This window comes from Perca fluviatilis, chromosome 20, assembly GCF_010015445.1.
Source record: "Perca fluviatilis chromosome 20, GENO_Pfluv_1.0, whole genome shotgun sequence".
NCBI classification, from domain to species: Eukaryota; Metazoa; Chordata; class Actinopteri; order Perciformes; family Percidae; genus Perca; species Perca fluviatilis.
The window spans coordinates 8,138,056-8,154,156 of NC_053131.1; the positions used below are offsets into that span (position 1 = coordinate 8,138,056).

A 16,101-nucleotide genomic window follows, 5' to 3' on the forward strand; every position below is an offset into this window, starting at 1 on the left:
CGCTTTTCTTCTCCGTAGACAACGGCTACTACTTCCCCTACAGCAAGCGCTACCGGGAGAAACGCGACAGCGCCGTGAGCCTGATAAAGGGAAACGGGGCAGGAGCGGAGAGCCGCAGGAGAAAGGACCCCGTGTTGTTGCTGCCCTGGTGGAAGGAGATCCTCGGCACCATCGTCTTCTGCATCGCCGCCACCACCTACATCGTCCGCAAATTCTTCCACCCTCCCGCCCCGGTGGCCTATGTGAGGGTAAGACAAAGAATGCCATGCTGCCAGTGACTGCTGGTGGTTATTCTTGTCATATAATGTTAATGTTAAGACACTACACACAGCTGCCGAAACCAGTCACCATATAAAAAAAAACCGCTTAAGCATATGAGATGACTTTTACGATTAGGATTGTGATTCGGTATGGATAAAGGTCAGAAAAAGAAATACATAGTACTTCCTTTAAAATGTCACTGAACAAACTTTGTCACATCCATGTTAATGGATGTCCCTGTTTTTTTATGTTGGTTATAAAAAAGTTAAAACTAGAGATTGACATGCAATGTTAGACTCAACTGTGTATTTCTAAAGCAAGATAGAAGTAGGTGATTCTTCTGTGAATAGCTTCATATAAGTGCATAAGTGCATTGCTTGTTATAGGAATGTCTTGTCACAGAATTCAAAACATGTTGTTCCCTCTGTCTCATTGTGCCTGTGACTTTGTTCAGTGTTTTCTTAGAAAAAATGAATACCCAGCATGCCACACAAGGTGACCTTGTTTTTTTTCCATCCGAAACTGGAAAGCATCTCTGATTTCCTCATTGTGTCTTTGCTGTCCTCCTCCTGTCCCTAATAGCAACGTAAGGAGTCGGAGACACAGTGCCAGACAGACTGCAAGTTTGACCTTGAGGTGGTGGAATCCAAAGAGCCGGTTGCCATGGAGACCCGTTTCAGCGAATATGTGTCCAGGTACATTATTAACACGCTGTGACGCCGAGGCAGAATATGCTTGTAAATGTTTTTTTTGTCATGACTCAGGAGAACTTGACAAAACACTACCACTCTGCCGGGAGTTGTTTTCCTCACACTTGAAAGTTCCACGCCAGTCTCGCTCTTTCAAGGTGTAGCTAGAGATTCGGCACTGTTACCATGGTGACCGGTGCTCTTCCAGCCTGCCTGGATAGGACAAGGCAGAGATGGGAGATACGAGGCGTAGTAGTGCATGATTGGATAACTCAGCTGTTTGCCATCAGACCCCACCCTGCCCAGCAGCATCTGCCACAGGGTCAGAGTGTCACTTTACATCACTGTCAGCACATTGTCACAAGTTTTTTTTTTTGACATCCCAAATATGATCAGTAGCCATAATTTATGGGCTGTCACAGACCTCCTGTTGTCTGATCGATGGAGCTTGCATGTTTACATTCTTTAGCTGAATAATATGGCTCCCCACCCCCGAAACGCAAGCAACAATATGGTTAAACTGCTTTTTTTTTTTTTCTCCTGTCGTCGCCACTCTCACATTATTTTGATCCACCTCAAAATGACAAACACCCACCCTCTTCTGTCTTCTGTTAAAGCTGCTGCTGCAATTCATGCAAAGTGCTTTAGCAGAAGTTTCCCTAAATAAAACTGGTGGCTGTTGCAGCAGCTGAGGTAGGCATGAGTCAGGATCAAGGCCTGAAGTACATGTGCCAACACATTTCCTAATAAGACCGCCTTCAAGCCCCAGAAGAGCATGAGAGGGGATACTTCATCAGGGTGTAGACCCTGAGCCCACCAACCCCCAATGTAACATGCAGAGATTCACACAGACGCTTATCAGTTTTAACAATTTTAAATATATATTTTTATTTATATATATATATATATATTGAAATGCGCAGTTATTTTTTTTTTTTACATTTATTAAAGCTACATTGTGTAAGGATTTCTCCCATCTGGCAGTGAAGTTGTATATGACAACTAACTGAATATTACTTTCTAGCCCCTCCCATTCCGAGCGCGTTTTAACTCCTACGGTGGCCGAACCCGAAATGATCTCTTAGTATCTCCATCGTTTACACGCAGCTGTTCTAGCCACTCCAATATTAACTTTGGTCTTGCTGCTTTGCCTGTCGCGTTGTCGTTTTAATTCTCTTTTTCCCTCCCGGCTGGCATCCCGGCTGGTGCCACTGAGTTTAAAAGCGCGAAATGCGGAGGTATGTCCCTCTTTGGCTAATGTATTTTAAAGATGGAGGCGCTACATGGCGGCCGTCATTCGAGCGAGTCGCTCATATGTATTCTGAATGATTCTGAATGTCAGATTCTACGCTTACGAGAATACTTTGATTAGTTGGTGGAAGTAATTACACATGAATGAGCACATATTTGTGAAAGAACAAAGTTTTTTTTGCTGAGAATCAACTCAAAACATCACACAGTGTAGGTTTAACACTGACTACGTTTACATGCACATAATATTCCAGTTTTTGCCTCTAAAACCCGAATAATACCAGAATATCCCACATCTCTTAATCGGAAAATGCTATATTTGGAAAAAAAACTTATTTGCAATACTCAAACGGAATATGATTTTTACATGACCTGTATTAAATTCAGAATATTATCATATTCGGAATGTGGAATATTGCTGTGCACGTAAACGTAGCCACTGATTTGATAAATCAAGCACCCTTGTGCCCTCCACAAGGCACCCCACTGGTGTAGAACGGCTGATGTAGACAACAGTAAATGGAGGCAGAGTTTGGTGGTATCTCACTGTGAAGGAAGCTACATGATTTTATTTCTTTAAGTCGATTCAAAAATCTTTTATTCCTTCAGCTATCAGGCTACTAAACACAACCCGTCGATCTGTGCACTTGTTGTCACTGGCTTGTTGATGCTGATGTTGATGTTTATTTGATGTTATTTATTTATTTTATGGATGGGATAGACTGTAAAAATGAATTGCCTCTTGGGGATTAACAAAGTATTGTGAATCTCAATGTAGATTAACAGAGAGTTTACAAATGATGGTTCATGAAGATGGAGGGTTTATGTGATACAGCTGACAGGTGTTGTGGGATTGAAATACCACTTGCGGGGGTGGAGCTGTGCTTACTAAAGACATTGTTAAAGTTACACAAAACAAAATTCCGTATACATGTCCTTTCCCTTTGCAGTTGAAAGTTTAAACCTTTGTATTTTCTGTTATTCAGCACAGAACCTCTAAGTAGAGTCTGTCTTAGCCTCGTGGCAGCCAAGTATTTTTCTGACAGCACATTAATTTGAATTCATGCTCAACCGTTTTGTTGTAAGTTGGTTACCTACCAGCTCAGCAGCCACAGCCAGCCTTAGCAGGGATTTGGCTGGTAGTAATTCCTTACTAGTAATCACCTTTTACCACTTAATAGGCCTCCTTGACCACAGTGAATTGTCTGATCCCAGGTCTTTGAAATTGTCAGGGATGACAAGAGGTGATAACCGCTCGATGGTGTTTTAAGCCCCCAACGTCTCCTTCCAGGCAGCGCTGCGACCGTTGACTTCAAGGCACCTAACCTTAACCATAACCATTGCCTATTCCTAGTGCCTTCCAGGCAGCGCTGCCTGGAAGACGACGTTGGGGGCAAAAAACACAGATAAACGTGATAACACACGTTATGTCACATGCAGCTCTTTTTCTACCGCTGAGAGCAGGGTGATTCTTCTTAGCAAAATGAAAACCAAAGTGTCTTCTCCCCAGGTACCTGACTGACTTTGAGCCGGTGCAGTGCCTTGGCCGCGGGGGGTTCGGTGTCGTCTTTGAAGCCCGCAACAAAGTGGACGACTGCAACTACGCCATCAAAAGAATCCGTCTGCCCAACAGGTAGCACCTCTCGCTGGTCACACCACAGACTTCCTTGCTCGAGGCCATTAGCTCTTCCTTTATCTCCTTTTCTTTAAAGCTGTAAGACTGACGTTTGTAAGCAGTGACCTACTTATCTAAACGCAGAGAAGCACAGATCCACGACTGACAGTTTTGGACAAATATTAGCCATGCATTTATATTTATACTGACAAGCATGGAAATGTAGTGTTTAGCTAAAGCGGATCTGCGGTTATTTATTTATTTTATTTCAGCCCTGTTGTTGGCTGGTACATCACACAGTGCATAGCAAACAACGTGATTTTTATGCCCATTGTTTTTGTTGAAATGCTTATTGAGCCCATGGTGTATCAACACTGGGCTTATGTGAGGGTCAGTCAGTCATAGAACAATTCCTGATATTTTTGTAGTAGAACAGTTGTACCTGCATTTTTTCAACTATGAATCAAGTGTGTGATTAAAGAACACCAAACCCAAAAATAAGTTTGAGCAGCAAAGTCTTATTAGGAATTTGTAGAATTTGTGTCTTGAGATCCTAAAAATTGTGGGACCCAACTACTGAAAAAAGTGCTTGTCCTAAATGCGAATGAAACTCTAAAGCTCGGTTTTATGTCGTACAGAGAGCTGGCGCGTGAGAAGGTGATGCGAGAGGTGAAGGCCCTGGCCAAGCTGGAGCACCCGGGGATTATCCGCTACTTCAACGCCTGGCAGGAGAGCCCCCCCGAGGGCTGGCAGGAGGAGATGGACCAGAGGTGGCTGAAAGACGCCAGGTTAGCCACGGCTTTTTAAACCTGTTATCCTGTACCGCTCAGCAGTTGGAACATGGCTCTAACACTGGGCTCTATGGTCCGGGGATGGCATCCACTGCAAACAATAAATAAATGTAATCCTCTGCTCAGGAGGAATTATGGCATCTCTGACATTTACTACCCCACAGACTTTACATCATTTGGCTCACTTCTCAGGTTAAGACAGATTTTCTAATGCCACAGCGGATGAAAAATGCATATTCAGGGGCGCCTGGATAGCTCACCTGGTTGGTCGTGCGCCCCATGTACAGTTATCGGTTTCCGACCTGCGGCCCTTTGCTGCATGTCATTCCCCCTCTCTCTCTCTCTCCCCTGTTTCACATCTGAAGCTGTTCTGGCTAATAAAGGCCTAAAATTCCCCAAAAATAAAAAGCATATTCACGCAAGCATGTTTGCAAGCGGTTTAGTTAAAGTCTGGTGTCTTTACTCCTTTTGTTTTAGTTTACTTGGGCACATTAGAGCCAAAAGTAGCACCAGATAACCACGCAGAGACAAAAATGATCAACCTCTTCCTCTTTTGAGGCATCCATGCAGTAAGTTACAAACAGCAAATGCGCCATGCCAAAGAAGATCAATTGTAAGTGCAGCTGCACCCTGGATGGGACATGTCTTGTTCATTTTGTAACTGTTTTGTCATATTATATTGCACAATTGCCCAGTTATCTTGAATGATTAGTTGTAACATTGATGTAGTAGTTATGTGATTGGAGTAAGCCTGGCAGCAACCAACCCTTCTTTCTCTCTTTCAGTACCACAGACTGGCCAATGAGCTTCCTGGACCACATGGAGGCGCTGTCAGTCAAGGTTCCAGTGTCCAGCTCCGTGTCTCCTGCCTCTGGGCCTGGCGGAGACATCCTGGAGGCCTCCGCTGGCGCGCTGCTCTCCAGCAGCGCCGGTAGCGCTGTAGGTTTCGACGACGGAGACCTGTCCTTCCACCCGCTGCTGGGCCACGACAGCCTGATGTCCGAGAGGGACAGTCAGGCGGACCCCGACGCCTCCGACACCCCCCACTCCTTCGAGCTGTGTCCTCCGCGCGGCCCCAGCGACTGCACCTCTTCTTCCTTCGACATCGTGTTCGAGGACTCGGGTTGCGACCGAGACGCCGACGCCGACACGGCCTCGTCGTCTGGCGCTGCCAGTCCCAGCACGCTGACGGAGAGGAACAGCTCGTCTTCCTCGCACACCAGACATCAGGAGTCTGTCCCGCCCTCCTCTTCCTCTCCCCCCCGGCCGACCTCCCTTACCCTGGCTCTCCCCCCAACTCCTCCGACCCAGAGAGTCCAGCCCTCTCCCAAGGTCAGTCCATCATTCACTCAGCCGGCTGTCGTTAACCGGCGTCACGGTCTTATTTTAGGGTGAAGACTGGGCTTTCATTATTAATATGACTCCTTACTGTTACTTTGTTTCCAAATATTACACATTTTGATTCCTGCTGGTGTGGACATTTGTTGTTTGTGATTTAGCATCACCGAAATAATGAGAAATATTTATTATAACACCAACATTTTGTGTTTTTCATATCAGCCTTTTGGCTCACAATGACACCATCTCTCATATATCCACAGTACTGTAATTGCAGTAAAGCTGCAGATGTTAGCCAGAGCCGTTTGTTTTTTACAGACGCCCTTTTTTCTTTCTCTCTCTTTCTCTCTCTAAAATGAAATAATTAGTTTCCAGTGTCAGATGTAAAATGGTAATGTATTGAAACCTTCTTCCCCTGTCTCCAGGTGTACCTGTACATCCAGATGCAGCTCTGTCGGAAAGAGAACCTGAAGGACTGGATGGCTCAGCGCTGCCTCCCGGAGCAGAGGGAGCACAACCAGTGTCTGGATATCTTCCTCCAGATCGCAGAGGCCGTTGACTTCCTGCACAGCAAGGGGCTCATGCACAGGGACCTCAAGGTGAACACACACACACACACACACACACTACACACACTACACACTGTCCAATAAAAGGCAAAAGTGTTTGTATTTAAGCGGTAAGATAAAGTTATCCCTTCAATTCATTTCCCATTTGAAATTGTAAAAGATCCTGATGCTACTATTTGGACGTCAGCCCCAGTTAGAATTGTTCACCAGGCTCACTGATAATCAGGCAGACCATTTCTATCACAGATCAAACTATCAAAACGCCTTTACACTCTGTTTATAAAAATGAGCATATCTCAAAAACTAAAACATTTTTTTTTTTTTTTACATATTTTCACTTTTGTTATATGATTTACAGGATCCTGGTGCAAAGGATAAGAAAGAGAAAGGGGGAAAAAAATAGTGATATTAAGAAATATTTTGTTCATGTTTCTACATTTAGAAATCTTTTGGGTCAATATGAAATGGAAGGTGAATGACAACGTTTTATTACTTTTGTTAATAATTTTAGTTTATTGACTTACATAAACTTTTAGCTTAGGTTGTACTGATTTTAGGGATATGCAGAAATACCAATGTAGGCACTTGCGGATCATTTCTATTGCAGAGTTCACAGGGTTACGATCTTATTTCCATTTCCTGGAAAGGAAAATTAAAGTTGAACTTCACAGCTGCAAGAGTTTTTTATTTTTATTTTTTTATTTTTTTTAATATGTGAAAAGTTCAAACCTAATGTGAAATATTGGAGAAAAAAATACAGAGAGCAAGTGCCTGGTCTAAAGACTGATGTACCCACTAACAGTTAGCTAAATCTGTTTCAAATCCCGTTCAAACTTTCCCTTTCTTTTTTTTTCCTTCTCTTTACTCCACAAAAAAAAAAATATTTTTTCCACAAACACAAATACGTGACAGATCAGGTCTAACCCTCGATTAACAACCAAACGTCAAAAGATAAAATGAATTGGGGGAAGGAAAGAAATGCAAATAAAGATATCAATAAATAAAAACTAACAAAAACAATAAGGTGCTCGAGCTTCCTTCCTTATTGACATAGCAATTTTTCGATAAACTCAACGATATCTCAGAGTAATCAGATTGACAGAAAATATGGCACAAAAAAATATAATTTCCATAAAGAAATAAGACAAACAGCCAGTATTTTGAACTTCCTCAATGGTCTGTCCTCCCTATTAAATACAGAACTTCTTACCAGCCTTCAGTTTCAATACACCTTTCAAACTCTATAAATGAGCTCTTCCTGCCAAAATGCAAAGCTTCGTTGTGTATATGAAGGGATGATGAGCTGATAGTGTCGACAGGTTCATGCATTAGTAATGCTCTCTGCCTTCATGTATTTCACGTTTGGTACATGTTTACTTAACATAGTCTATATCTTTGATATCCACTTCCAGGATTGCTCCGTTGCCGCCGGAAAATCCGCCAGATTTCACTCATTTAGGCCGGATATCCGTTGCCTTGGGCTTCCTTAGTATTGGCGTTCTAAATGAGGACTATGATTAACTGCTCCTCAGATCTCTGCAGGGTAAATCCAGACAGCTAGCTAGACTATCTGTCCAATCGGAGTTTTCTGTTGCACGACTAAAACTACTTTTAAACGTACACATGTTCCACCAAAACAAGTTCCTTCCCGAGGTTATTTTACAGCGGCACCGCGGCTTTTCTCCGGCGCTTAGCACCGCCCAAGACTATTGTGATTGGTTTAACGAAATGCCAATAAACCAGAGCACGTTTTCCTCCCATCCCCGGAATGCTGTGCGGAGTAGCCAGACCCTCCTCCAGCGCGCTTTTGGAGGAGGGTCTGGCAAAGCGAGACTACCATAACTCTAACCTGTCCCCACCGGCCCTGCAGCCCTCCAACATATTCTTCACCATGGACGACGTGGTGAAGGTGGGAGACTTCGGCCTGGTGACGGCCATGGACCAGGAGGAGGACGAGGACGAGCCGAGCGCCCTGACGCCCGCCCCGCTGCTGACCCGCCACACGGGCCAGGTCGGCACCAAGCTCTACATGAGCCCGGAGCAGGTGAGCTCATGCACATGGGCCAGTGATGCTGTAGGATAAGCATTACGGAAATATTGAGATTATCATCACAACAATACACATCGAACTGAAACTACAATAAAAAGTATAACTATGTGGCCGGGTTGGTTCAGTGGTAGAGAAGGCGCACGTATAATTGGAGGTTTATGCCTCGACGCAGAGGTCCGGGGTTCGAGTCCGACCTGTGACGATTTCCTGCATGTCTCTCTCCCCCCCTCTCTCCCCTTTCTCACCTTGCTGTCCTGTCCATTAAAGATGGAAAAGCCCCAAAAATAATCTTTAAAAAAGTGTAACTATAATAAGATCTGATTCCACACTATCATTTCATATCATGGGCAAGTATGGTAGGTTGGTCTCCTACTGGGGGCTGCACGATATGAGGAAAATATGCAATAACGTTGTTGAATATCTCGATAACTGTATATCTAGCGTTAAATAGATATTAAAGTGTACTCAGTTCTGCTGCTTTTAGTGTTCTCCTAACATACAAATTGTGTGTTGAATTTTAAAAAATGTATCGAGCATTGACTTGACTTTAAATGGCACCACTAAAAGTTCAGATTTCTACTCATATTTTCTTTTTCGCGATATGTCGCAGCCTTTCGCGATGTGTTTATTGCGACAGTTGATTTCGTGCTGACTATAATGATATATTGTGCAGCCCTATCCACGTCCAAAACGGACTTTATATCTCAAATTCCATCCTTTTTTTTTTTTTCTTTTCTTCTTTCCCTGGCAGCTCTCTGGAAACTCGTACTCTCACAAAGTGGACATTTACTCTCTGGGTCTGATCCTGTTTGAGCTGCTGTATCCGTTCAGGACCCAGATGGAGAGAGTGAGGGTGAGTCAGCCAGCACCGGGGGGCACACAATCAGCTCTTCATTTGACTTCTCTCTCTCTCTCCTTTTTTACCCAGTTCCCAAAAGGGTTGAAATACAGCAGTAAATTACCATTTGACTCTTGCTTTCAAAAACTAAGCCAAGCGCATGATTATTATATTCCATTTAGACTGTATTTGTATAAACCCAAGTAAAGACAAAGGACGGTGTAAGCAGAGCAAAAAACATCAAAGGGAGGTTTGGACTGACTAAAGATTCATTAAACAAAAACAAGATTATACAAAAGTCTATTTTTAGAATACATTTATGTAGCAAGCAATATTTACCCCCAGCTAAACTATTATAAACTGAAAAGCCATTCAGATGGTCAGATCCCATCCAGAACTGACCGGTCACCTCGCTCGATATTTAAAGCTAGTTCAGATGATATGATCCCGTGTTTGGCTTCAGTAAGAATCCCCACTGCTGCTATCTGTTTGTGCTCGAGAAGAGAGAGACTTCCTAATGAGGCAGTGTATCTTTCTGTCTGTTCTTTTATCCACTTAGTTATTCTATTTTGTATGAAAAGTCTGTTGGGGGGGGAGGGGAACTGTAACACATAATCACTATTGTCATTTGAATGAGTATTATTGTCAATTTAAAATGTTTGATTTTCTTAGCGTCTGTCTGTGTGTGTGTGTGTGTGTGTGTGTGTGTGTGTGTGTGTGTGTGTGTGTGTGTGTGTGTGTGTGACTCCTTTGTCTCTGTAACAAAGGGCCTGGTTATCCGCCAGCACAGCTCCACTCACAGGTGTTTACATCCCTTTTTTTTTTCCCCTCCCAGACGCTGACAGAGGTGAGAGCGCTGCGCATCCCAGAGGTTTTCTCCAAAAACAACGTTCAGGAGGTGAGTGGCCGTCTGCTGCCACCCAGTGGCTGTAAGCACAAACTGCGTCTGAACCAAGAAAAGTGGTTGTTTTTTTGTTGTTTATCCTGAGAACGAGCAAATAGTGAATGAAGAAAGCGGGCCGCATCCTGCGCTGTGGGAGTTCATTCTTACTGTGTATTCTGTCAGAGAGGGACTTAAATGACCTGTCCACACCAACATGATCCGCTTGGTGAGTCAAATCTGCTGAGCTAATCCAATTAGGAGGTGGAGTTGGGTCCTTTTGCTCTCAAATCAACAGGATATGAAGTGAAATATGCTAATATCGTCACACTACACACTTTAAAATGCAAATAGCAGCATTATTATCTGAGACAGTTGTATCGACATGATTTGAAAACATCATTTGAATCCATAATCCCATTAGACTCAAATTATCCGTTCAAATAATCAATTGAAGGGCGCCTGGTGAGCTCACGTGGTAGAGCGGGTGCCCATATAGAGAGGTTTACTCCTAGACGCAGCAGCCGCGGGTTCGACTACGAGCGGCGGCCCTTTGCTGCATGTCATTCCCCCCCCCCTCTCTCCCCTTTCAAGTCTAAACTGTAAAATTTAAAATAAAGGCGTAAAATGCCCCCAAAAAAATCTTTAAAAAATCAAAAAAAAATCAATTGAATATGTTATTTCCTACCACCCCAGGCACTACTGTTAAATGTGGGGTTGGTCACGTGACCTTGTTGTTTACCTGTTGGCCTTGTAATGAGATTACATAATCCCATAGCATAATCTGTGATTCTACCCTCACCCTCTTATCCCAGTGTAGCACTTTACTAGTTGTGTACTGTTCTATTTTAAGATTGTGTGTGTGTGTGTGTGTGTGTGTGTGTGTGTGTGTGTGTGTGTGTGTGTGTGTGTGTGTGTGTGTGTGTGTGCGTGCGCGTGTGTGCGTGTGTGTGTTCATATTGCAATTTCTACTGCTTCTTCTGCTGTGTTACATGTAGGGCTGGGTTAAAAGAATCGATTCTCCAATTAAAGTCCATCTTTGGTCGAGTGATCTGATAGTGATTCATATAACCCAGAAATCGATCTTTTGATATATGCCTTTGGGTGTATGAATAAAAAGTACTTTAAACAACATTTTGGGGGTACACGTGTATTACTTCTTTCTTGTACAATTTATAGCATAAGTTCTCTGAGAATCTTTTTTTATGTCCAAGCAAAATTCGTATTGCAACTGAACTGTCCCTAACCTAATTGATAACGAATCAATTGGGGACATCATCGGTAAATCTTTGGCGTTACCCAGCCCTAGTTACATGAGCTTCAACTAAAGCTAATCAGTTTGCACTGATGGATGATATTATTAGCCGTGGCATTACTGTAGCATGTCAGTGTTGTGAAAAGGCCTGACCGCGCTGCGTTTTCTCTCTGTGTGTAGCTGAGTATGGTGCGCAGCATGCTGTCGTGGAGCCCCAGCGAGCGTCCCGAGGCCATTGAGATCACAGGGACTCCCCTCTTCCAGGAGCTGGAGCTGCCATGCCGACTGGCCGTGAGGCAGCGCTCCCGCACCTACAGCGCCTCGTCCATGGGCCGCCCCTCACGCCAGACATCCGCTACCTGAAAGTCCTACAACGCAATATGTAACCCCCATCTCCCAATCCCCCCAGCCCCCCCACCCCCGCTCCCCGCTGGTCTGCAGCCCAAGAGAAACCCCTCAGCCCCCTGCCATCACACGGACTTTAAACGCAAAGTACGAGAAATGTGCAGGAGTTCATCCCTGTGGCTTTAGAGCAGCGAGACAAATTCCTGCACACTTGCTCTCTTTGGCAAATACACATGCCGTTACATATTCGCACACCATTATGCTGCCCACGTTCCCAATTTTTAATCACACTTACAAGTGGATTCATATTTTAAAAGCAACAGCCGTTCTGTAATGTTCGCGACCAGTCTTGGCTCAAGTGGAACAAGCAAATAATTCTTAGTGGCTCTATATACCAGATGGGCAGTGTGTACTGCAGCCAGTCAGCCCAGTGTAGAGTGAGCTATTCTTCACAGAGCATTGCAGCCAATTGGTTTTCGAAATGTTTACTGTCTTAAACAAGTAGCGTTCTCCTCACTCTGACACGGCAAACTGAGTTATCTGGTACTCGGAGATGATTGACACGCTAAGAACTATTTTACGTATGATTTTGGTTCCAGTCTGGTCACGACACGCTGCTTGCTCCCAACATTCAGCCAGTGTTCACTCACCCACGCTACACCTCAGGTATCAAGACCAAGAGGACACTCCAAAGGGGCCTTTGATGCTTGATCATCCTAACTACTAGTGATTAGTACTGATCACTGGTACGAGCACTAACGGGTGTTCTGACACCCCAATATGCCTGATTTGGGAGACCAAAAAAGACCGTCTTTTTCTTCCTATGTGTTTTTCTTAATGAGAGAAGGTGATGTATTGCGTAGAGAAGAGCTATGAATCCGGATCAGCTATGATTTGCCTTTAGAAAGGGGCCCACGGCCTCCTCTGAATGAATGCGGAGCCTCTGGTTCCTGTCTTTTTCTGCATGTACCTGATAGGAAAGTGAAGGGACGAGTGTGAGTTTGTTATCTTAAAGCCAGTACCTGGAAGCAGTTTTTTTCTGTGTGTAAATTTACACAATGACTCCGAGGTGCTTCAATCATTTTCCAAACTTTTTTCCCCCTTTCCCCCCCCACTCCCCCTCTTTGCTATGTGTATATAACTGAAGGGAGAAAATCTGTTTATATCTTTTTTTTCTTTGTTAATTCAGAAGATATGTTTGATCAATCCTGTACATATTGTAAGGCGCCATTGCTTGTAAATGGCTTCTTCTTTTTTTTTTCATGAGGCGACTGTAAGATAGTGTGATATACTGTGGGCGAGAGAACAAAGAGGAGACGATCTCTGCCATTAAAGGATAGCTGAATGTTTCCAGTGTGACCTCCAGCGACAGAATGATGGTGGTCACCTCTTGCTCTAGCCGTCTGAAACGATTCTCAGTGTTTGTTTCCACGTGCGCGGGGTACCGAGCGGAAGGGGTTCGCCCGGCGTCGAGCACCAGAGTAGAACCTGCAGGACCAGAGTGCCATTTGAAAGTCAGTTTAAGTGTACTTTATCTGTAACCTGATAACTCACCTCACATTTATAGGAGTTGTGCTACTGTGCTCCAACCCCGTCCAGCTGGCGTTCCCGGGGGAAGCATACTGGGGTCTGCAGCCCCTCCCATGATGGGGACAGATAGCATTTAGTCAAGAAGATGATACTGTTTTATCCCCCTCTACATTGTCTACTGGGGACCCGGACCTGATGTTGGTCATGTTTTATGTACATAAGAAGTGCTGCAGGAGTCATGACCCGTTTGTAATTTCACACACACAAACTGCTAATTGTAATGTGCTTTCAATGATTGTACTTTTCTAAGTCTCTTCTCTTCCTTTTCTTATTTAATAAGGGCAGTTTTTGATTATTCTGCTTTTTTTTTTTTTTTTGATTACTGTAAAGTCTTGACTTTGTCTGATACAGGAAGTCAAACTGATGTTCGTCCACTCAGCCCACTGCAGACGAGTCACTCTTGTTGTGAAATGATCAGTTCTCTCTTCAGAGTTTAAAACCGACTGTACTCCCACCATGAGAAGGGTGGACGCTGGTTTAGTTCCATAACGGCATATCCTCAAGTTAGAGGGAGGGAGGGAAGGGGGGGGGGGTGAAAACTCGTGCTGCAAATTCAGACAAAAGCTTTGTGACCGACATTATGTACAGTAGGTACTGTTACTTAAGTGTTGACAATGTGACACCTTTTGTAGAACTAATGTTTGATATTTCAAAGGAGTTCAATAATGGATCCAGGAGAAATCCTTCTCTCCCACAAAATTAGCTGAAAGGATTTTGTATTTTTCTTTTCTTTTTTTCTTTTTTTGTCATCCATTTCACCAAAGTCAAACCCTTAGGAAATTGTGATTTAAAGACTTGTTTGTGGAGGATTTACAACAAGAAAAGAAGGAAACTTTCAAATCCTAAATCACCTACAGTAAATGGCTTGTCAGCTTTATACCATTAAGCATTAAAAATCCCCATTATTGACAATAGGGTTTTATCAGAGGATCTAGAGATTTTCTCCTTTTCACTGAAACAAAGAACGTGTGATTATACTATAGGTGTTTCCATGCTTTGTTGAATTGTGTTTCTCCTCCTTCCACTCCAGGTAGCTTTTCCTGAGGACATTTCAATTGAAAAATCAGACCCCCCCCCCTGTCCCTGCCTGTCAATCTATAATGCCTCTGTCTGGATGTGTAGTTGCCTGTTTTTCTGCACAAAACCCCATTCTCTGTCCATTTTGAATTGTAAATATGTTTATTTGCTTTATTTATGTTTTGATGCCGGGATCAATCCTTTTTTGGGTTGGTGTTATTATGAATGCGCTTCAAGCGATGGAGCGCGTTGGAATATGATGACTTCTTCCAAGTCTAAATTTAATAAACCGTTCTATACCATTTGTACAGTTTGGTGTCCTTGGTGTGCAGTCTGTGGGTCGGTGTTGGGTCATTCTGACATACATCAGCTCAGCATCATTAGGCAAACAACCACCAAAGTTAAGACTTTCATAAGGACAAAAAGCTTTGTTTCTTTAAGCACCGGTCCTATGCATCATGTAGATATACATATGTATGCATTATATATATATATATATATATATATATATATATTTATTTATTTATTTATTTATTTATGTATGTCAAGCTGTGTTTATCCAGCGCACAGAAACACAGCGGTCTAATACACAACTACACAACCATCTGAAGTATGTGCTTTTGTAAAAAAAAAAGAAGCTGACACTTAATGAAGAAATTACACATTTGCAATGATAACATAATAAAAAAAAAGCTACAGCACTTAACTATGGCAATACTTGTAATAATCCTGAGCATAATTAGATTCTAATGTCGCTATAAAGACCCTGTAAGAACATTATTCAGTGTGCCGATGTGCTGCAATCGGCACAATTACTTTTATTAGTCATACTTATTGGTGTGAATGCTGAAGGCCTTCCTCCATTCAAGTGGATGGGCAGAATGTTCAAACTTGACACAAATTCATAAATTTTCACCTGCTAGCTACTTATTCATACATTCAACGAGCAACTACATTAAAAAATGTTCCACATCTTTCATACATTCAGGGTAGTATTCAACTTTCAATTTTTTTTTTTTAAATATTCAGCCTTGTATGAGGCTTCGGAAGAAAAAAGCCATCTGACATTTTTACATTTGGTGTGTATAGGATAGAATGCTCAGACTCAGAGGGCAGCGCCCAACTGACAGAGGGGAGAGAGGCAGAAGCAGAATTCTCTTTACCTTGCGATACCATCCACAGTTTTAACTCTTCATACATTAGTTCTACATCAAATTTAGGGAATTCTGTGGCCTTTCTAACAATGTGCTTAGGGAGGCAATCTGACTTTCACACGAGGCACAGTGATCTTCCAAGTGAAGCCATGTCCACCAACTGCCGCACTGCCTCCTGTACTAAATGAGAGCAGAAATACCAGGAGAAGAACAGAAACAGCTATTGTCCTCACACATTTTACACTACAGACACCATTGTTGCACAGGATGTTCAGCAGGGTGTCATATCTCTCACAGTATTAAACATTAAGCGATAGGAGTTACGGTTTTTGAGCTAGAACCAGGACTATGAAAGGTGTGCCAGAGCCTTGTCTCTGTGAGAACTCTGTAAGACAAGAGTCATCATGGCAACCTTTAACTGACACACACACACACACACCTCCTATCATGGAGACTCT

General features: G+C 43.2%; 1 protein-coding gene across 1 annotated transcript in view; it reads left to right on the plus strand.

Annotated features, from left to right (window-relative positions):
* The window catches only part of eif2ak3 (eukaryotic translation initiation factor 2-alpha kinase 3), a 41,139-nt gene extending 28,151 nt beyond the window's left edge, over positions 1 to 12,988 (plus strand). Inside the window, exons 9-18 of the mRNA XM_039786315.1 lie at positions 19 to 248; positions 844 to 956; positions 3,712 to 3,834; positions 4,455 to 4,604; positions 5,393 to 5,939; positions 6,371 to 6,544; positions 8,385 to 8,558; positions 9,316 to 9,417; positions 10,238 to 10,300; positions 11,718 to 12,988. Of these exons, the coding sequence (XP_039642249.1) occupies positions 19 to 248; positions 844 to 956; positions 3,712 to 3,834; positions 4,455 to 4,604; positions 5,393 to 5,939; positions 6,371 to 6,544; positions 8,385 to 8,558; positions 9,316 to 9,417; positions 10,238 to 10,300; positions 11,718 to 11,900 (1,859 nt within the window). The 3' untranslated portion in view covers positions 11,901 to 12,988. The remainder of the gene's footprint in view (positions 1 to 18; positions 249 to 843; positions 957 to 3,711; positions 3,835 to 4,454; positions 4,605 to 5,392; positions 5,940 to 6,370; positions 6,545 to 8,384; positions 8,559 to 9,315; positions 9,418 to 10,237; positions 10,301 to 11,717) is intronic.
* Positions 12,989 to 16,101: the final 3,113 nt, after the last annotated feature.